The 23,103-nt window shown below is 42.0% G+C and overlaps 1 protein-coding gene across 3 annotated transcripts in view; it reads left to right on the top strand.

The window, feature by feature from the left end:
- The window catches only part of LEKR1 (leucine, glutamate and lysine rich 1), a 180,051-nt gene that overhangs the window by 110,781 nt on the left and 46,167 nt on the right, over nt 1-23,103 (top strand). For all 3 annotated transcript variants that reach the window (XR_011969148.1, XM_072618650.1, XM_072618651.1), the window contains 3 exons: nt 9,653-9,734; nt 17,515-17,592; nt 17,820-18,023. Coding sequence is in view for 2 of the 3 variants with exons in the window: in XM_072618650.1 (XP_072474751.1) it covers nt 9,653-9,734; nt 17,515-17,592; nt 17,820-18,023 (364 nt within the window). In the remaining variant the exon portion in view is untranslated. The remainder of the gene's footprint in view (nt 1-9,652; nt 9,735-17,514; nt 17,593-17,819; nt 18,024-23,103) is intronic.

The raw sequence follows: 23,103 nt of genomic DNA, 5'->3' as shown, positions 1-23,103 counted from the left end.
TGATCTTCAGCCTATTGTAGGCACACTCCCCCCAGCCCAGCAGCCAGTGAAAAAATCTCTCACCACCACACAGAGGAGACCTACCAATGCTCCCAAGTAAGGAAAACAGCCCCTCCATCATGCTGCATAGCTGGAACAAGCTCACTGAGAACCTCCCCCCTCCCCACACTGGGACCAGAAGCCAGCAGGGCACATCACACAGGTTCTAAGACCCCGGACCTCACTGGCCAGTCCACCTGTTACAAATCAGCTGTGTGACATCCACTCTGTCCTTCTTTGACTATATCACTGCTAGAAAGCCTCCCTTGAAAGTCTGCCTTGTGCTCAATAAACCATAACATTCTGAATTTTCCCAATATCTCCAGCAAATTATAATCTCAAAGATTCTTTAGACTCTTGGTAATTAACATGTATAGAATCTGTAATCCATAAACATTTTTTCAAAAACATACCAAGCAACTGGGAAGAGGAAAAAGACCTTCTGTGGAGTGTTTGTACATAAAGTACTTTGTAAACCTAATCATCTTTGTTAATAGTGACTACTGAAAGAATGCCATTTTTATTGACACAATGTCTTGTCTAGACCCTATGTGCCCCCCTTAGATTCTGATTTAATGTTTTCTCAATTTCAAAGGTAAATAGAAATTTTTTTTTTGCCTCTATAGATTTGTTCATTGTTTCATCTTTAAGTTTCTGATGGATAGATCTAATGACTTCTTCTCCTGAGGAAACAAAAACTCACAGGCTTAGAACTTGAAGTCCACATTTTGCCATGAGACCCTGAGAAACTGAGTCACTTGCCAAGGTCTTACAACTAGATGGTAGAATAGCAGCTGCATAATCCAAGTGTTTTGGATACCCAGTCCAGTGCCCTTCACACAGTGCTGCACTCACTGGAGATTGGTATTCTCCCCTTCCTCCTCCTCCTCCTCCCCTTCCTCCTCCTTCCCCTCCTTCCCCTTCCTCCTCCTTCCCCTCCTCCCTTTCCTCCTCCTTCCCCTCCTCCTCTTACTTTGTTCTACCTTGTTATTACTGTTGTCGTTACTTAGAATGCAGGTGCTTCCAAATTCCAACACACATTTTAACTCCATTCAAATGATGGAACCGGTAGCTTTTTTTAATTCTGTGATTTAATCTTGATTTGTAGAGAAAATAGTGGGAACGGAAATCAATGATGAGTGAAACCTTTCGTTTCCATGTCTAGATTTTGTCAGAGACAGTTATGTAATTTTATGTTTGGTTCACACTGATGTAACTTCCAAAATAAGTGCCCTCAAATGCATAATTTTTCCCAATTGGCAGTGCTCTTCTCAGAGGTCAGTGTGACCAGCAAATCAGTCAGCTTAACTTATTTTCCTTCCACCTGGTAGGATAAAGTGCCCTTTACTTTCTTTTTGTCAGCAGTCACAAATCACAAGAGGCAGAGTTCAGATAAATCACTGCAGTATTAAAATCCTTCCTTGAAATTCATTTGGCAAACTTTCAAACTTTCCTTTGAAACCTGGGTCTGAACAGAAAACCTTTCTGTATTTTGCCTTGCAAGAAAACTTTTCAGTGGAACAGATATGAAAATGAGAATTTTTTTCTTCAGTAATTTACCATTTCTCTAACACTGTGGTTAATAGTTAGTGGCCAGGGCACAGTAGTCATATGGATGGAGAAAGGACTAGAATAGTGACTGGAAAGGCCTGGAGGACCTGGATCCTGGTTCTGCCTCTTCCTAGCCTATTGACTTTGGAGAAGGCATTTAACATTTCTTTGCCTGTTTCCTCAACTTAAAAATAGAGATAGTTATCCCCCATCCCCCCAGCACTTTGAGAAAATGTTAATGTAGCTCATGAATGTAAGGTACTGTTCTATATATGATTTTATGGTGCATTTCCTGGGGAGACCATTTCCAAACCCCACGCTTATACTTCAAATGAAACAAATGAGGATTTCCACAAGGATCAGTCATGCCTCCAAGGGAAGAACATGTAAGTAGATGTATGTGCTTGCTCTCTCCAGGAACCTCCCCCATAATTACTCTCCTCTATTATTTTTTCTCCCTTTTAGGCTTATCTCCTTATCTTCGTTGGAAGAATGCTAGCGGCCACAGCAGCCTATCTGCTTTCAAAATAGTGTGCTAGAATCAGGGAGCAGCTGATTCATTCAGGAGCTCCCCAGGGCCTAGCTGCTGGAGGAGGCAATAATCAGAGCAGTGTGCTAAGTAAGCCCAACACCCAGGCCTGATTCTCCCCCAGGGGAACTTCATGTTGTGGTTCTCAACTGACCTGTATCAGATAGAAACCACCTGAGCAGGATTTCTGAATGAAGCTCTTTCTGTGGGTCACCCCCACCCTGGCCCTCCCACTGCTGCTTGCACCCACCATTTTCATCACCTGATATTTATTTTGTCCTTAGCCTGCACAGGCCTTTATTTGGGCATGTTTGGTTCCCCGCATTTTTCTTTGGGAACACGCCCTCCACTTCCCTCAGATTTCCTCTTGTCCAGTCCTCTTTCATTCCTTTTGTTGTATTTATGGACGATCTTCGAAGGCAGGTTCAGTGTAGGAGTTAATATGATAGATGTAGAATACATGACTTTTAGGACACATATGTGGTTAAAAAAACTTTTCACATTCAGTTACATTCACAACCAGGTAAACATGTACTTTGTTTCATGTTTTGACATGTTTTGTAAATGTTGGTTTTCCAAGGATAAGCTGATTGTGGGGTGAGGAGTGGGAAACATACTAAGAAAGGAAGAAAGAAGGGAAGGAAGGAAGGAAGGGAGGGAAGGAAGGGAGGGAGGGAAGGAAGGAAGGAAGGAAGGAAGGAAGGAAGGAAGGAAGGAAGGAAGGAAGGAAGGAAGGAAGGGGGAGGAAGGAAGGAAGGAAGAGGGGGGAGGGAGGCAGGCAGGAAGGAGTTAGACTGGATCCCAGGGGAGATAATAAGCCTGGAGGCAGACTGAAAGAGCCCTGCCAGCCCCCTGCTTGAGCCAGTGCCAGAGTGTGCTCCTCCAAACTCTGGCCTGGCCTGATTCCCCCCAGCCTCAACTAGCCCATGTTACACACCCACACTGACACTCCAGTACAGATGATTAATCAGTTATTAAGCACCTACTATGTGTCAGCCACAGAACTTGAGTTGTGCTGGGGATACAAACACCCACAAAAAGAAACAGTAGCTACTCTCTTTTGGGAAAACAATGTGTGCATGTATAAGTAGATACAGAATAAGTAGAATAAATTCAAATGAATAAAATATAGCTGGTTATAAGACAGTTGTGAGGGGAGGGGGAAGAGGGTGTGTCTTGAGCTGTATCTTGCAGAGACAGGAATTCTATGAGGCCCATGGGGAGGAGGGAGGGCATTCAAGACCTGAAAGGTGGCCAGGCATCTGGCCAGGCATCTAGCCAGTCCAGGAAGGGAAGTAATGAATGATAAGCCTTCAAAGGTAGGCCAGATTAGGGAGGGCTTTAAAAGTCAGAAATGTTTATATTTGATCCTAGAAACATAAGGGAGTCACTGGGAGTTTCTTTAACAGGGAAGGGACATAGTCAGAATCTGTGCTTAAATAAAATTCCTTTGACACCTGTGTGGAGGCTGATTACAAGGGGTCAGAGGCTTGAGGTAGGGAGACCAGTTAGGAGGTGAGAGGGCCTAAACTAAAGTGGTGGCTGTCTAAGAGAAAATGAGGCATTAGCTGTGCAGGGAGAAATAACAAAATTTGGCAACTGATTTGATGTGAAGGTAAGGGAGCATGAAGAGTCATGCACCATGCCAGTGATCCAGTCCTGTGTATCTGGAAGGACAGTGGTGCCCTGGGGAGGAAAAGGGAACCATGTTTGGAAGAGGAATAGTTTTGGAGGAGAAAGGTCATGAATTCTGTTTTGGACTTGTTGAGTTGGAGGTGTCTCTACCAGGCAGCGGGCACTCCAAAACTAGTGGAAAACTGGGGCTGGATTTCTAAAAGGCACAGGGCTCATGTCTGGTTCCATCTAGTCATGCTTGTAAAGTTATCACCAGGTGTTAGCACCAGGTGTGTCAGCACATCAGTACCTCCTGACTTGGATTTCAGGTGACTCCATCAATTCAACTATCAAGTTTGTTTTTATTGATGAGCAACATTAGCATTAGGTGGGAAGAAGCCTGTAGGTAAAGCTCTCCTTGTCTGTAGGTAAGGATGAAGGGCTTCCTAAATGCATGTGGTACATCAGTGTGTGTGTGTGTGTGTGTGTGTGTGTGTGTGTGTGTGTGTGTGTGTGTGTGTGTGTGTAAGAGATCAGCCTTTTCAGGGTGTGTCATGGCCCCCTTCAGTACTCAGTGTGCTGAAGCCTATGTATCCTTTGAAATATGTTTTAAAATGTGCAAGATATATAGGGCTATGGAGGAAATTATACCTAAATATAATTTTCAAAATACTGTTTTGAAAAAATCATGGATCCCATGTTAAGAACCCCTGCCCTAGAGTGATAAAGAGCCAACTTTCTGTGCACTGGGTCATTTTCCCTAAGTGACCTTTGCCCCACAATCATTCCTACCAACACCTGGACTTGCCACACCCACCACCGGATGCAACAAAGCCTAGGTTTTGTTGGCTGTGGGAACAAAGCTGCATTAGGGTTAGGGTAAGTATTTGTATAGCTAAGTTTTCCTCGTCTTGGACTTCATCTTGGGTATTTATTTACTTTCTCCATAAGACCCTAAATATTTTTCTCTCTACCTGCTGTAGAAAAATTGCTGACCTTCTCTATGCTCCTCTCTCTCCCCTCTGTTCTGCCCCTACTACTCTCCCATTGTTATCATCTTTTTATCTTGAAAAGTCCCAATACACCTTAAAGGAAAAAAAGTCTCTTTTCTTCATTGAATAAAATATTAGTCTGAAGTATTCAGAGTAGTACCAGAATCAATCAGGGTATATCATTCCTGTGAGATGGACAATTATCATTATCATTTTACTCATGGAGAAAATGAGGTAAAAAGTGGTTAAATGTTTTACCCAGTGTCTCAGAAAATCAGTGATAGATCTGAAAATGGAATTCAGATCTCCTGACTCCTTATCTTTTCCATAATAGATTAGATCGTATAATTTTCTTTGCATTTTATGTGATTACATTGTTAAGTTGGGTTAGGTTAACAGTATTATGATGAGGAAAAAAACAGCCCATGGCATTTAAAATTATTTTATGACAAAAAAAAACTTACTCTGAAGTAAGTTTGACCACAATGGTCATGAAAATGATATAGATTTTTGAGGGAGAGGGAGAGGGAGAGAGGGAGAGAGAAAGAGAGAAAGAGAAGGAGAAGGAGAGGGAGAGGGAGATTTCTCAGACATCTCCTTTCCATGATTGAGCCCCACTCACTCTACCATAACTTCCTGGTGTTAGTATGCCTACTTCTGAATCAATCTCCCCTGACATTATGCAGAAAATATTAAGTGGATCTCCAAGAACACTTGTTTCAGCAAAGATGTGAATCAGACCTTCAAGATTCCATAAAATGAAAAGAATTATGTGTCTGTATTTGCATCAGAGTTTTGTAAAATAAGTTTGTGAAAGTACCTTAATCTGTGATTGAGATTGCTGAATGCTCATCAAAGTGCTTCCTTCCATTATCAGCCTTTTACTACAACTGAAAAGGTTTCCTCCTTTGAATGTTCATTTTTGTACCTTAGGGCAGAGAATTCATTACATACAATTACAAAGCCCAAAATAAAAGTTTCAAAGAGTGAAACTTCTGGTCTAACAATATTATGGTAGATAACTGGGTCACAGTGAGGCCAAGATAGTCAACTTCTGTCCTTTGAATTTACATTATTCTCTTTAAGTGTTTCCCCCTAGTTTGACAACACTTTCCCATATCCCCAAAGTTATTCTGTATACCTTACATTAATGAATTGCTTTTGAGAAAGGGAGAGGATTTCATTTTCTCTCTCTCTCCCTGAGGGGCCCTTAGGATCTAGACTGAGGCACGTGCAGGTTCAATTCTGGGGGACTCTGGCCTCTCTAATGGTTAGGTTTGGTTGGAATCCCTGTTCTTACACTTTTTAGATTGTTGCTGCTTTGACTGTGGTTTCACAATATTTGAATTACTCCTTTCTGGTTGTTTGCAATATTTTCTCCTTAACCAGGGAGCTCTGGAATTTGGCTGTAATGTTTCTGGGAGTTTACATTTTGGGATTTCTTTTGGGAGGCTATTGGTGAATTCTTCAAATTTCTCCTTTGCTCTCTGGTTCTATGGTAAATGAGCAGTTTTCTTTTATAATTTCTTGAAATACGATATTAGACTTATTTTTGATCATGGGTTTCAAGGAGTTCAATAATTCTTATAATACTTCTCCGTGATCTATTTTCCAAGTCAGTTGTTTTTCTGATGAAATATTAATATTTCTATTTTCTTCAGTCTTTTGACTTAATTTAATTATTCTTAATGTCTCATGGAGTCAGTAACCTCTACTTGACCATTTCTAATTCTTATGGAGTTGTTTTCCTCAGTAAACATTTGTGTCTCTTTTACCAAACTGTTAATTCCCTTTTTGTAATTTCTTGTATTGCTCTCATTCTCCGCCCCCCCCCCCCCCCCGCACTTTTTCCTCTGTAACTCTTCTATGATTGTTAAAGTAGGGTTGGTTTTGTTTTTTGCTCTTTTTAAAATATATCTTTCTTTAGTTCTTCTAGGAATTTTTGTGTGGATTCGTGTCCCATTTGCATTTTTCTTTGAGGCATTGCTTGTAAATGTTTTCAGCTATTATCTTCTTCCAAGTCTGTGTCTTGAGTTTCTCTGTCTTCGTTTTTGTCATCAGGTGTTTTTTTGGGGCGATGGGGGGAGGAAGTTGAGGGGATTGTTTGCTCATTTTTCCAGCTTTTTTCTTGACTTTGGACTGTGTTAGAATTGGGCTCTGCTCACCTCTGAGAAAGGATAAAAAGAAGCCTGGGCCTCTGTGGCTATTGTGGCCTGTATGTTTTTGGTGCTTCCAAGGTGGCATGATTCAGGGAGAGTCCTATTCCCCTTCCTCTTGGGCTGCTCTCTGGTCCTTACACAGGTAAGGCCTCTGCTCCTTCATGACCACACATGGTAAACCCTGGTCCTCTCACCCCTTCCAGATGGTGGCCCCCTCTGCAAACAGTGCTATCGCCAGAGGCCTCTGGGAGCTCTTTCTGACCACTAGCTTTTATTCTCATTATGACAATTTTCACTAGTTTTTTTGCTTTCTCTGTTTCTCTTATGATCATATCACTGCATTTTTTCTCATAATTTAAACAAGTTTTAAAGCTTCCTTTCCTTCTCTCCAAGTTACCTGCACTATGTTGTTTTTTTTTTAACATTTTCTCCAAACCTTCAATGACACTTACTAAATGTGGAATTATTTTCTTCTATATATTACAGATTTTCAATTTCTTTTTCAGTTTTTCTTTGCCCAAGAAGTTTGCAACTTAAATTTCCCTCTCACCTTAAAAGTTTTTATTATGCATTTCCTCCAGTATATCTTCCCCCCAGATGAAAGTGAAGTTTTATATTTGTCTTTAGAATAATTTCCCCAGATGAGTACCTTTTGTATTTGTAGTTTCTAGAAACCATTCAGAATCACAAGATTCTTTTAAATGACTAATTACCAAAAATCAGATGATGATGAAATGCTCTCCAGATCGCAGCTGTTTGCATGTGGAGAGGCTAAGAGCTCTTTTTTGTCTTTTTCATTTTAAATCATTTGCTTCTTATTTAATATCTGCAAAGAAAGCAGTCAGAGTGTAGCAGAATTTGCTGTTGTAAGTTTTGGATTGTTTCCATGTGTTCCGCCTTGCATCTGCCTGGTGTTTAAAGCCAACGCTTCCTTTCTTTCTGTAGGCATTCAGGGACATTTGCCTCATAATCCAATGTCATGCTGAATGATGGGAAATTGAAGTTCAATTTGTTTAACGTTGGAGAAGGACACCCTAGAACAATACACTAGCTTAAGGATTCCTAACAGCAAGACTGAAGGAGCTGCCTTGTGCAGGTGGTTTCATCTTGTATGCACAGCCTGCCCTTTATTTATTAAGAGAAAGGACTGAACCAGGAGATCTCATTGCTTTATTACAAAAATACACAATAACTGCTAATATGTACTTGTTTGCAAGAGGCAACATGGCCTGATTTTATAACTGCAATACTGTCACCCTGATGGAAAAATAGAACCAAAGAATGTAGCCCTGTGAAAGAACAGAACTGTCTCTGCGAGCGCGTTTTCCCATTAGGATTCATCTGTGGCAAACATTTCCAAGTTCCTGTGTCAACTCTTCTATTACTTACAATGATTCCTTTGTTCATATTATTCTAATTTCCACATACTCTTGCTCCAGATTCCATCTTTTCAGTATCCATTCCTTCCTTTTAAACGGAAATACTTAATTACCTCTGCCCCTTCATAATCTCTCCCTCTCCACCTGGGTGTAGGGTTAGGGATAAGCCAGATAATCCACAAGGCTGTATTCTTCAGTGATGGGTTCCATATCTGTGGTGATTTAGAGAGAATGGAGGAGCACAACAGGAGGAGGGAACAGGCAGCTGGAGCTTCAGGACATCGTCATTTCATTATTTTTTTAAAACAATGTGAATTCTGAGATCACTAAAGGCTGTAGTCATTTAAAGAGTGTGAAATACCATGGCCGAATTTCCAGGTAGACCGCAATCTGACACGACAGTGTTTTAGCAGGAAAAGACCCTAGAGTTTATCTTGTACAAAGCTAGCAATGACTTTTAAATGATTAAATTTGATGAACTTTTCTCAAACTTCTTCCTTTGTGATCTTTCTGTTGTATTTGACGCTGTTGTCTACCCTTTTGTTTTCCATGTTCTATGGTCTCTTTCTTCCCTCTGTTTTGTAATAAAATGGCTCTTCTTTTTCAAATCAAAGTTCAAATCAGACTTCAGAGACTTCTTAGCTGTATGACTCTGGGCAAGTATTTAACACTGATTGCCTCAGTTTCTCCAACTGTCAAATGAGGATAATAGCAGCATTGATCTCCGGAGTTTCTTTGAGAATCAAATGAGATAATATCCATAAGGTGCTTCGCCCAGAGCATGGCACATAGTAGGTACTTAACAAATGGTTATTTTCTCCCCATCCCCCTGATTTCTGGGCGTTAGAGAGGGTACTCTCAACAGGGAAGATCCCAGTAGACCTCACATGGGGGTGGGGGGTGAACTTGAGATCAACCTTGAATGAAGCTATGGATTCTGAGAGGAGCTGGGGGGTTTGTGCATTTGTGGCTCAGGCTGGTCTGCAAAGGCAAGGATACAGGAAATAGAATGTCTTACATGAGGGCGAGCAGGTTTCACAATCTGGCTGGAATGTGGGAGAAGGGATGCCAGCGTTCACCAGGCTGACTCAGAGACCTTTCTAGTTTATCCCAGAAGCACTAGGAAGCCACTGCAGTGAGGCCAGAGCTTTGTGTTAGAACCATCAGTTGGACAGCTGTCCAGAGACTGGGAGAAAGGAGGAAGGCAGGGAGGCCAAAGCCATCCTCCAGGCCAGGGGCAATGGAGGCCTGAAAAAAAAGATCTTTTAATTAGGACCTGATTGATCTAAGTGCAGACTGTAAGGTGGCTACAGTTCTTTTGATGCAAATAGAAAACTCTGGGCAACAAGATGAAAATCCAAGTGCCCTGGATCTATTTTGTCATTTCAGATTTACAGAATCAAATAGAGGCCCTGGGATTGAAGTTTCAGAAAGCAGCAGATGAAGCTGACCAGTACAAAGAAATGCTCATGCAAGTACTTTCCCATTTTAAAAGTGACTGGGTTACCCAGAATGTGCCACCGGAGAATGGCTGGCCAGACCATGTGTCCTCCCAGGCGGGGTGCACCAGCACCTTTGGGGAGAATTTGAGCTGCCTGACAGGGGAGGAAGGGCAGCCTTTCCCATCCAAATGAAAGATCATAGAAACTCTTGTAAACATGTCAAATGGACTTTCCACATTTTGAGGAGACCAATCCTGTCATTTCATGGCTTCTAGGAATCTGGTGAAGAAAGCTCCTCTGCCTCTGAACAGCTCCACTCTCAGCTCAGAGACAAGCCAGGGGCCTGGAAAGGGAAGTGACTTGTCTAGGGTCATCTAGCCAGGACGAGTCAGAGTTGGGACCTGAACCTCCCTTCCTGGTACAGAGTCCTCCTCCTCTTACATATTGAACCAATTGCTCAAAAACTGTATTATAGGATACCTATCCTATGCTCTCTCTGGTTTGCCCTTAGAGAACTGGTCACATGGTTCAATTATTTCTTAAAATTATTTCCGTATGCAAGGAATCTTCATAATAACAATAGTAATAGTAGTTAGCATTTACGTAGCACTTTTAAAGTGCTACGTTCATTCATTTGCTCCTCACAATAGCCCTGGGAGGTAGCTGTAAATATTATCCCCATTTACAGATGAGAAAGTTAAGGCACAGAGGGTCACCCAGCTGGGGAGTATCTGAATTAGGATACAAGCTCAGATCTTCCTGACTCTGAGTCTTGTGCTCTCCCTTGGAAGTTTGCTTCTCTGTTTGGGCAAGAAACATACAAATCTTCTAAAACCACGTAATATGGGGAGGCAAAACCAAGCCTGCCCCACCACATGACCCTCCTGCAACTCTTTATGAACTCTAGGTTTGTTTGGGCAATCTTAGCTAGTTTTCAATATGCCTTCAGCACCTTCATCATTTTCTCCTACTAGACAAGGATTTCTATAGAGTTTATGACAAGGAACAAGATTTGTTTTATGGTATATTTGGTAGCTGTGATTTTCAGTTCCTGTATTCAGCGAGCAGGATCATAACAAATTACAAATATTTAGAATGCTTAGCAACACAACATTTGTTTTAGTAAGGAAAATAAGATTGTTACCTAAAAGAAGGCTGCATCTAATAAATTACTTAATAATTCAAGGCAAATTACAGAAATATCGAAACACCTAGCTAGATTATTTTTAGCAAAATAATTTCTCTTAAAATACATAGACATAGGAACCGAATTGATATGGAATGTGGGTCCCTTAGTAACGAGACCCCACTGAGCTATGGAAGCCAAGCTGACCTAGTCTAGCAGTGCCTTGGCTGCTCATTCAGGCTGGTCCCTCAGATACGACAAGGAGCAGGTTACTCAAAAGTGGAGAGTCCTGTGTGTCTTCCTTTGGCCTGACTGAGTGATACCCTTTTCTCCTGGGCCAGTTCTTTTGGTCTTGCAGGCTCAGCCTTTGGAGCCGATGACCTGGTTGTCTCTTAAAACTCTCCTGTGGTGAGTGGAGGTTGTTACATGTGGTTGGCTATGTGCCTGATATCTCTGACCTTTCACAGTTAACAACACGACAGTGATTTAAGATGTTGGTTTCTTTACTCTTTTTAGTTGACTACTTTGGGAAAATCTGAAGTTTTCTGGACTTTCAGAAGCTGAAAGATAGATGGCAGCAGGTTCCTCACAGTTTTAGACTTTGCCTTTTCTTTATTTTTCCATTTTTGGTGGTAATGGTGGATAACTGTGCAGCTCTCCTGCTTGGTAGTGGAAAGAAAGTGGTTGGAACATCTGGGTCATGTACTTACCCTGTCTCTTACACTTACTGTCTGTGTAATGTGGGACAGATCATTTAATTTCTCACTGCCCTACATAATTCTCTGAGACTACCTGTTGTAGAAAAGATACTAATCTTCATTCCTAGATGGAATTTCCTCACCTGGTCATTTCCTATTTCAATGAAATAACAAATTTAACCCTTATTCCCTCCTCCATGTGTCTAATCAGACATGAAGGGACAGGAATCTTGAGCTGGAAAAGGAAGGTGGACTGGTAGCCACAAAGAAGCTATGTGGTACAGTGGTTAGGGTTCTGGCTTTGGAGTCAGCAAGACCTGAGATCAAGTCCTGCCTCAGATACTTAGGAGGTCTTTGGTCCTGGGAAAGTCACTTACCCTTCTCTGTGGCTCATTTTCCCCATTTGTGAAAAGAGAGGTTTGAACATGATGGTCTCTACTGACCTTTGTATCTCTGAGCTGTTGATCCATGATGCTGCTGAACATCTGCACTGGTCAGTGGGACCTGGTGTTCCTGCATCTCTCTTCTGTGTCAAGGTGATGGATTTCAGTGTTGTCACAGTATCAGAGTGGGTCAAAATAAATTGTTTGTTGACTGCATACCTATTGATTTTGTTTTTTACAAAGGTTTCCCAGAGAATCATTTCAAATGAAAGTTTTCAGTATGCTCTCTGAAAGCATATTCTCCTATTAACTCTCACTACACTACTGAGCTACTGAGATATGACTATTTGATATTACATTGACTCTGAAGAGTTTACACTGAAATCCCTACTGAATGGTAGTAGGCCAAGACCGACTCTGTGAAAGCCAAATTGGAAAGGATTATTAAGAAAATGTAGTTTTTGTTCTTTTCAACATATGCTACATATACTAACGTAACAAAGTGTCAAATGTTGGCAAGGGTGGCTCCTAAAAATAGAGAGCTAATGATTTCTAATGAGCTTGTCAACTGTTTACAAATGGGTGTTTCTAAGGTGATCATAGACCATGTATTCTTTTATCTGATTAACTTATTTATTTGCATAGCCAAGCCTTTTTTCCTAGTTAGAGCAAAGGTAAATTCCAGTGTCCAGTCTAAAGCATCACAAATTATTAATAAATAATAAGATTTTTTGTTTCCCTGTGGTTGCCTGGATTGTTTCTGAAAGGTTAGCATCCATAATTTTCAGAAAATATAATAAATAAGTGAAGTTGGGGATTTAGCCATTTAAATTTATCCAAGTGGTGATTTAGGAACATCAGACTCATTGAGTTGAATGAATGAATGAATGAATGAATGAGAAAGCAATTGTGAAGTGTTTTCTATGTGTCAGGAATTGTGCCAAATGCTAGGAATGCAAGTGCCTAAGTGAAGCCTTTATTCCTTGAGGTGAAACCATACGTGTAGAGAAGCTTTGATCTGGAGAGTCATAGCAATTGTGACTTGGTCCATAGGGTAGCCAATTGACACGCTCTTCCAGAAGCAATTATGATATTGATTTGATTACTATATTGAAGAGGAAGAGGTGAGGAGGAGTGTAATAGAAATATTAAATATGATCCTGTTTCACAGGGGTAATTATGCCAGCTTCTTCAGTCTGGGTATTCTCCAAGCCCTCTTGCTGATAGGCCTAGGCTTCCCTTGGTGATTTCAGGAGCCCACTTGACTCCAGTTATCCCTTGTGTGGGAAGTGAACCCCTTAACCGATGCTGACACCTCTGTTCTACCTACTTCTCAAAGCCCTTTCTTGTTGACTTTGTGTTCTATCCAGATGGCCTACCACCACCTCAACCCCAACAGATGACACTGATCTCATCATCTTTCCCCTCAATCTGAGGGGAAAGTCATAATTGTGAATAACCTTGAAGTCACCTTTGACCTCTTTATCCCACACATGCAATCAGACCTACTGAGTCTTCCTTTGAACTATCTCTTGCTTCCAGCCCATGAAGTCGTCTGGTCCAGGGCCTCTTCTTGGCTCACAGTCTGTTCTAAGAGCCTTACCACTGCACTCCCTGTTTCTAGACTCGTCCTTCTCTGAGTCACCATACAGCTACCTAAGAAGCATGTCACTCTTCTACTCCTTATCTCCCCATTAGCCAGAAAATAATGTATTAATTACTGATCTTGGCTTTCCAGGCTCCCCATAGCATTGCTTCAACCAACTTAGAAAGCATTATCTCCTGCTGCTGCCTTTTGTATACAGTGTTCCATATGTGTTCTGAGCCAAATGGACCCACCCTGTTTCCTGCTCTCCCCTGTCCCAATCCTATGCCTTTGTTCTTCACCCCATTCTTAAGTCTTGAAATAACTTCTCTTTCTTCATCCCCATTTTGTTTAAAGCCCAAATCAGATATCACCTGTCCCATGAGACCTTCCTGACCTTTCTAGGTGAAACAAATCTATCTCTTCTCAAATTTCCTATGCCACTTGGTCAAGTTCAAACCAAACAAAAGAACTGTGAAATTTTAGGATTGGAATAGACCATGGTTTACAGCACAGGGATTAGCAGAGTCCCCTTTGCTCCCATCACATTCGGTCATGTGCCCTGTCACACTTACTGGTAAAAAGGTGTATCAGCATTATGCCCTTAACCCAGATCCTTGCTCAGGGCAGGCAGGCACTTTGCGAATGATCCTTGGGTTGAACTGATTGAGAAATTATCTAAATAAAATAGACATCGGAAAAATCCAACTCATACTTTATAAAGGAGCTTGATTATACCTGACTTACCTGACAAGAAGTCAGCCCACTTCTGCTTGAAGAGCCCCAATCAAGGATTTTATATTTGATCTTAGAGATAATTGCTTGAACTTTGGGCCTGTGGCATCACCCCAGTGTCGCAAGAAAACATCCCTGGCTTCTCAAACTGCTCTCTAACCACCCCTCCCTTCTCTTGTGAGTGTCACAGGGATTCTTTGAACCCAAGTGTACAAACCACATTGATCTCCGTTAACTTTCATTTCAGTAGGTTTGGGTCAGTGGTCTAGCTGGTCATGATCTTTCAAATGTTTTTTTATTCTGATGTTAACAAGCACTAGAATGAATATGCAATAGAAGAGAAACAAGATTGCACCTGAAATTACAGATCTCTTATATACACCTTGCTTTTTAAGTATGAAATAATTTAATATTTAATTTTAAAATATGTCCCCTTGTCGGACCTTTCTGTTCTTTGTTGCACAAAAAGACTTCAATGATCCTCTTTCCTTCCTTTTCTCTATCTTCTTAACTCTTCTTTCTTCCTTCCTTGTTTTTCTTTGGCAATCCCTTTGACTCCACCTCCCCCCTCCAAATGAGAAAAAAGTAAAACAGAATCCTTGTAACAAATATACATAGTCAGGCAAAAAGAATCCCACATTGGCCATGTCCAGAAAGCATCAGTCTCACTCTTCACCCTGTAACCAACACCTCTGTCTGGTTCCATCATGAGTCCTCTGGAATCATGATTGATCACTGCATTTGTCAAAATGCATACCTCTTTACAAAGTTGTTATTGTATAAATTGTTTTCTGCTTCCTGTTCTCTTCACTCCCAGTCACAATCCTCTTTAGATCCCTTCTCTTATCACCAAGTGTTTGCTTGCTCTCCCAGCTTTGTCTCACCTGCAAATCCAACCAGCAACTAGGCCTTTATCATCTGTCATTGATAAAAATCATTTACAGCACAGGGACCAGTGGAATCCCCTTTGCTCCCATTATATTCAGTCATGTGCCATGTCATACTTACTGGTAAACAGGTATATCAGCATTATGTCCTTAGCCCAGAGCCTTGCCCAAGGCAGGCAGGCACTTAATGAATGATCCTTGGGTTGGACTGCTTGAGAAATTATCTAAATAAAATTAACATTTCTTTTTTATAATCATAGTTCTACTTCAACTAAAATGAAAGTCTTTGCTTTTGAATATTTAAAAATACTTTGGAAAACATTCCATGAGTATATTTCACAAAATTTTATAGCCCAAAAGTTCTTGAGAGGTCATCAGTCAGGCCTGGCTTCATTCTAGGAAAGAGAATACCAACAAGCCATTGTCTGTGAGATGGAATCCTGGGTCAGTGAAAGCACCAGGGAGAGCAATGCCAGGCTGAAAACTCCTCCTGTGAGCTCAGCTCACCAGGCCCTAGGCAGTAGTGAAGGGGAAAGTGAGACATCTAAGCAGCAGATTGACTTTCTCGGGTCTCGGCCATGCCTCAGCTCAGTTTCCAAACAATCAGTTTAGTTACCCCTTTTTATAAGTTGGACAAATGCCTCCTCATTAACTTTTAAATTTTATTTGGCTGCTTATAAGACGTTGGAATTTTGCAAAAGCCAGATATAACTGTAATTATTTCTCACTTCCAAAGCCTTGCTCTTTACCTGCTGTATTATCTAGCAAGAGCCAGAGGTCCATCCTGAGCTGTCCCCATGCCCTGCCTCACTGTGCCCTCTGCCTTCAGAACTTCCTAGAACATATCAAGGAGGCTTGAGGCTGAGATGTCTAGTGACTGCTAGTGCCTTTGCCAGATAGATCTATATCTATATCTATCTATCTATATATAGAGAGATATAGATATATGTTCAAAGAGATCAGCTGCAGCTAGGATTTATTGTCCATATAATTATAAGAATAAATAGGGCATAGTTACCACTTCCTGTCATTTTTCCCAGGTCTTACAATGTGTGTATTTGTGTTTCTGTCTGTGTATTTGATTTGTTAAATAATCGAGCAAAGGTTAACAAGTCAAAGAGAGCGTAGGTAGCTATTTGCAGTTGGTTTTGTTTTTTCTGATTTCCAGCAGAAATTATTAGTCGTGATATTCACAAAAGTGGGCTTTGGGGCCTAAATCTTTGTTTTCTTAAAGAGATGTTTGTGTCTGCAAGCAGCCAAGCTTTAGAAGAGCCTCAGAGTCCTTGCTGCAGTTCTCCCTGTGAATGTGCAGATCTCAGACCCTCTGGGGTTTAGCAGACAGTCTTCATGAGTAACCATGTTAGGACAGCAGCAGCGGCAGCCATAGTAATGACCCCCTATGACCCACCAACTGCTGAGAGCTCTGCGTACACCCACTCTGATGCCACTTTTATGGAGGAAGGGCGGCAGTGATGCCAGGCATTGCCTCCCCTGTGGCGTGGCACTCTGCACACAGGACTCACCCAAGACATTCATCTGATCACTTGAGATGATCTTCAAGGTCCTCATCTGCCCTTTCCAGTCTACAGTGCACCCTGAGGGTCTGTGAGAATGTTGTTTGTACAACCACTAGCTCCTTCTCTTCGCACATGAACAATTCATTCTGGTGACTGGAACCTCATCCAGGGAGCAAAAGGATGAAGGCCTGACCTCACCCTGGTGCTCAGCAGTGAACTTACCGGGCTGCCTACTCCATCAAGGGCGGGCTTTTTTTTGGTTGGTGGTGGTGATTTAATTAATAAACAGTTCATTTAGATGGCTTACACCTGATACTGCTGTTTGTTTGCTTTTAAATATCAATGACACAGTTATGTGATATACCAAACTGAGAAAAACCTACATAAGAAAGTTCACTGTAGCTCCATAAAATAGTCTTTTGTGCCTGTGATCTGAATGAAAGATCTCACTAGAGTTCCCAGGGGTCAAGTGGTATCTAAGAGCACTAAATACATTTGTAAGAAAAGAAAAAAAAAATTAGTAGGGAAGGAAAGAAGTCAGACCTGCTTGTGTTTTAGATTTCTTGTAGCTGATCAGAATTATTTAATAATTATGAAGTCTCTGAACTATAATTACTACCACTGAATTTATTGACTGATATTCCTAACCAAAAAAAAAATTCTAATCTCTTGGTAGGTTCACTTTTTGGTATTTATTACAAAATGTTAATTACCTTTCAAGATAGTTGGAAATGTCTATGCCTGTAAACAGTCGCACTAAGAAAAAAGACTTGTTTTTCATGACTATATCAAATAGTGAGATGAAAACAAATGTGGAACTTTTGATTTTTGGATAAAATGTTAATGGACTTTTTTATCTTTATTGTTATCTTACTTAGGGTTAAATCAGATGAAGCTGATGAGTATCAGAGAAAATTTAGAAAACTGAAGTTTGAAAGCAAAATTTCGGAAACACGGTACATGCTCATCCTGTTACCTGGACGCCACATGTTTCCTTGTGTCTGGCTCTGCTGTGGCGCTGTGTGTGTGCCCCGTGTGACTGGCCGTGGCCTAGCGGCTCCCCTGGCACGTGTGTGGGCCTGGTCCCCACCATGGTGTCCACGTCTTTGCTACCCAGCAGGGGTAGCAGCGGCGGAGAGCAGCGCCCGCACATGTTGGTGGCTATATTTCTATTTTTTTTTAGACACGCTAGAGAGCTAAAAGAGAAGGAAGACTCTCTGCTGGCTTGTCAACAAATGTGCAAACATTTACAGGAAGAAGTCGCTGTAAAAGAGAGGCTGGAAGAAAACATGAGGAGAAGAATCAGCCTGTCAGAGAATGAACTGGAAACGACAAAAATCCTTCTGAATCAGGCAAAGGAGGACGCTGAGACACTGAGAAAGGAAAGGTAAAGAGGAGCCAAGGGGGCTCTCCCTGACGAGCTTTCATGACAGGGCCTTCCGTGGGGGTGGGGGGCACATCGTAGGATCCTACTTCCAACTCTGGGAGGGCCCCCAGGCCCTCTGGTCCAACACTTAGGACTGCATTTCCTGTACACCTCCCATGTGTCAGGCATTATGCAGAGCTTTGGACATACAAAAAGAGGCAAAAGACTGCCCCCAAGGAGCTTATAATCTGATGGAGGGGACAACATGCAAAGAAATATGTACAAAGCAAGCTACGTGCAGGATAAATCCAATGATCCCTTCCACATCACAGGCATTAGGGATGCTTGAGATCTGGAAAATGCATCTAAAATTTTGGGCCCTCCCTTCAAAGCAGAGAAAAAGTCTGAATTATTATGATATTAAAAGATAAAATATGTTGATATTATACAATACTCTACATCTGTTTTATGTATTTCTGAGTTTCTAAACTTTTTCTGTGTCGTCTTCTGGCCTTTGTGTGGTCTGTGGGTTCCACAGAACTCCTCCAAAATTCCCATTTAATTTTTTATGCTAACCCATAATATATCAAAACCATGATGGGGAAAGTCATGATGTGGAAGGGATAAATGTAAAAAATAAACAGACAGAAGCACTGGAATTAAGAGATATTTCAGGAGTTTGAGTGAGATGGTGAGGGAGAGAGACAGAGACAGAGACAGAGAGACAGAAGGCAGGAGATGGACGGGGGTGGGGGGGGAGGGAAAATAACCAATTCAGTTTTGGACATGAGTTTAAGATGTCTCCTGGTCATCCAGTTGGAGATGTGAGACTAGAGGGCAGCAGAAAGGTTGGAGGGGAATCATCAGCCTTGGGATGATAATGAAATCCATGGGAGCCGATGAGATCAGCAAGCAAAGTAGTCTAGAGGGAGAAGAGGACTCAGGATCTAGAAAGAGGTCAGTGAGGAAAGCCCTGAGAGTCATCCAGGTAGATACAAAGCATGCTTACATTAAAGCATCCATCCTTTGCTCACTGAAGGGCCTCATTCAGCCCACTTAGTCTTATTTTAGACCGAGGTCTAATGAGCTTAGTGATTGATAGGCTGTCAGGTGCTGCAGGGAAGGTACCAGAGGTAGGCAATGAACTTCAGTCTAACTCTTTAGGTATGCCTCCTTTTACCTGGAATAAACAGCATCAGTCATGACTCTCCTTCCACCTTCTGTGAACAGGTTTTCTGAGTTGTTCCAGAAGCTCCTACGCATCAAAGAAGTGGACACAAAAGGGAAGAAAACATGGGCATTTTTTCTCTCTAAATGTGGGAGAAAGAAGCATTTGTGAGGGGAGGAGAGAAGGGTGTGAGTAAATAGAGATATAGATATAGAGAGAATTTTCCTACAACATGTAGCATGGGGGTGTCACTGTGTGGCTCAGAGAGAGGCAGGATGAATATGTCTAGATATTTCTCTTCTCCCCCTACATTTTTACAAAGGAGACTTTAATTCCTGCCAGTGGGGGAAGCAAGCAGTTGAGACCAAAACCTGGCCACTCAGTGTGCTGTCTTTTGAGACAGGACACAAGGCTAAAATTATATCCATTTGCTCACTTAAATATTAGTCTAGGCCCTAAACTCTAGGGCATGTGAGTTTCAGGTTCAAGCCAACTTTTGATCTCTGCTTCAGTACTGGGGGAATGAGGACCCTAAGTTCTATACCTGAGGCTTGTCCCTTTTATCACCAAATCTCAATTCCATAATAAACAAAGTAGGTTACTAAGAAACACATTTATCCAAATAGAAAGTATGTGTAGAATACATATGAGACAATGCAGGGTGAAGGAGCTTTCCAACCATTGGGAGCCAGATAACTCAACTGGGAGAAAGACACTAAATTCTCACCCAAGGGGAAATTCCCTGAATTCTCTAATATAGCAAGCTGGGCATAGGGATATGAAAGAGCCTGCTAGCACCTGCCACATCAGCTTCTTCCCAGACTCTTGTTCTCCCATTAGCCACCAGAAGTGGGATTGGCCTCTTTCATTTTCTCTTGAAGCCAGAAGGCCCTGAAAAGACTCATAGAGAGTCAGAAGAGAGCAGAGCTCTCCTCTCTCGTGCTCTTGCCAGCTCCACCCTATGCTCCATCCATCGGTGGGGTATTGATGTCTACCAGGAGGAGAGAGTCCCATTCCAATAGTCATTAGGACTCAAGTTACACAAATATTTGGCAAAGAATGAGCCTAAGCCTCTTTAGTCTAGCCTAGCAACCTCTCCTGGAGATTGGGCAGACTCACCAAGAGAAGCAGGGAAAGGGAGGAGAGGAAATAAGCATCTATTGAGTGCCTACTGTGTGCTAGGCATTTACAAATGGGAGGGGAGTGCTATTATCCCCACTTTTACAGTTGAGAAAGCTGAGGCAGGCAAAGATTAAGTGACTTACCTAGGATCACACAGCAAGGAAGTATTTGAGGCTGCATTTGAACTCAGGTCTTCCTGACTCCAAAGCCAACACTCTATCCGCTGCATCATCTGGCTGCCTTGATGGGCAGTGGATACCATTGTGGTAACTCATCTATCCCCCAGGGTGAGACGGTTACCCCAAACTATCCTAGTTGGAACTGACTGAGCCTCTCCTACATCTTAGAATATAACAAGTGATAAAAGTTGGTGATTGATGAAGCAAGAGACACTTTCCTAATGCTGTGTCTGTAATCTGGATTTTCCCAACCTTGTCAACTCTAAAATATTTGCTTATGACATCTAAAAGGCAATCTAAAGGGAGGGCAGAGAACACTCTTATTTTGTTGTGGTGGAAAAAATAAAGGGAAGTGAAAGGAAACATTTATTAAGCACCTACTATGTGTCAGGCACTCTGCTAAGCCCTTTACAATTATTATCCTATTTGATCCTCACAACCAGCCTGGGAGATAGGCATTATTAGGACCCTCATGCTATAGTTGGGGAAACTAAAGAAGACAGAAGTTAAGTGACTTGCCCAGGATCATACAGCTAGGAAGTGTGAAAAACCGGTCTTCCTGACTCCTGTCTCAGTTCTCTAACCACTACACCACTTAGCCACCTAAGTGGGGGAGATTTGAGGAGAGACAAGGGCTAGTGTTATATTCCTAGCTCTTCCTCTGCTCTCAGTAAAATGTACATCATGGCCCAAAAAGCCATTTGAAGCATCCTAATTTGGGGGGCATTCTGACAAAGGACACGATCAAAGAGGAATGAGAAGATTTATAATATGGCCCAGCAGCATGGTATGCTAGGATTGGAAGCAGAAGATTTGGGTTTGAATCATGGCCCACTGAGTGACTTTGAGCTCATCCCGTCCCCTGTCTTGGCCTCAGTTTCCTCATCTATAAAATGAGGGGATTGGACTGGAGGACCTTTAAGATCCCATTGATTCGCCTCCCGAGATGATTGTACATAGTTGAATCTTGTCTCTCCATTAGACCTCCTTGAGGGCAGAGACTTTTTTTTGTCTTCTTTTGTATCCCTAGCACTTAGCATCGCAGGTGCTTATTGGTGCTTCTTGACCTGACTTAACCTGATGGATTGGGGGTAGGGAGTTTCCGAAGTCCAGCCCTGTCCACATTGCATGTGACTTGGGTGCACACAACTCTGGTGCCTCAGAGACTGGAAATCTTCCAAAGTCACGTTCTCCAGTGCTCACTCAGAAGACCAGTTTGTTCCTTATAGAGAAACCTTTTCAGTCTAGAGGAAGAGGTGATTTTTCTTTTGTCATTCCTCTTTCATTTGAATTTGTCCACATGACTTTCTTTTCTCTACCAGAATCTGTCTGTAAAGAGGCGACCTAATGGAAATGGTAAATGGGTTGTTTTCTTCTCTGCTTTCCCTTACTCCCAGAACCTCTTCTCCCACCCTTCCTGACCTAACCATGGAAACCTTTCCTTCCAGTGATCTGCCTTTTCCATAGCCAGACTAGGAGTAAGGTTATTTTCAGATGGAACGAGAAATTGGAATATTAGCAGCTAGAATGGGGAGCTAGATGGCATAGTGAGGGGAGTGCTAGACATGGAGTCAGGAAGATGTGAATGAGTTCATAATCCTGCATCAGATGCTAAAAGTCACTTACCCATTTGCCTCTGTGCCTCCGTTTCCTCCTCTGTAAACTGAGGATAAGTGAGAACCTGGAAAGACCTTAGCTTAAAAGGTCCAAGGTCTCCCACTGCATCCTGGGCCATCTCTAGTTGTCCTGATGAATATCTGGCCACTGACCCCAGAAGGCTGGTGACATTGCACAGCCCTCCCTCACTCAAAACAAAGTCAGCTGCAAGTCATGTCATCCATTCCCTGATGTCATGGTTCACTTTGAGAATATAGGACAAACACTGCAACTGTTGTGAAATTATAATGACCAAATTTGTCTCCAGCAATGATGTGGGAGAAGGGACATATTGATAGTCCCTTATTTCTTCAGAGAAGGGAGAGAGCTTTGCAATGTGGAACAATCTTTATATATTTTGTCATTCTCTAATGCATGGTTAGTTTTGCTGAAATGTCCTCCAACTCCTTTTATTCTTGTTATAAGGGATGGCTACTTGGGGAGAGGAAGGAGATGAATATATTTGGAAAATGAAGTCAATATAAAACCAGTTATATAAACATTAAGAGCCTTCTATGTGCCAGGGACTGCACTAAGTAAACACTGGGGATACAAATACAAAAAGGAAGACAGTGGTGGGGAAAAAAGTCAGTCTCTGCCCTCTAGAAGCTTATAATCTAACGGGGGAAGTTAGCACACCAAAGGAAGATGAGAAGGTGGTACCCTGGAGAAGGAAATGAAGACAGAGCTGTCCTGGGAGCCTCTTTAAATGGAGGCTTTGGGAGGAGTTCTTTCCTCCTCCTCCAGTCATGACTGTGCATGAGTACCAAGACTGATGCAGTCCTACAGGGTGATGAGTTTCCTTGTGCTGAGAGGGCATGCTTGGGGACATGATCATGATGAAGTCCAGTACAAAGGACCCTCTTTGAGGACTGGGTGGCCTTGAGCCCAGAATTGCTCCATGTGCTCTTGTGTTTGCTTTGGTTCAGCTACTTTCCCTGACATCTTTTTATGATCCATTCTGTTTCCTTATGCA

Source organism: Notamacropus eugenii, chromosome 6 (assembly GCF_028372415.1).
Source record: "Notamacropus eugenii isolate mMacEug1 chromosome 6, mMacEug1.pri_v2, whole genome shotgun sequence".
In the NCBI taxonomy this organism is placed as follows: domain Eukaryota; kingdom Metazoa; phylum Chordata; class Mammalia; order Diprotodontia; family Macropodidae; genus Notamacropus; species Notamacropus eugenii.
Note: the sequence above shows the minus strand (reverse complement) of the source record. Positions and strands in the feature narration are given on the sequence as shown.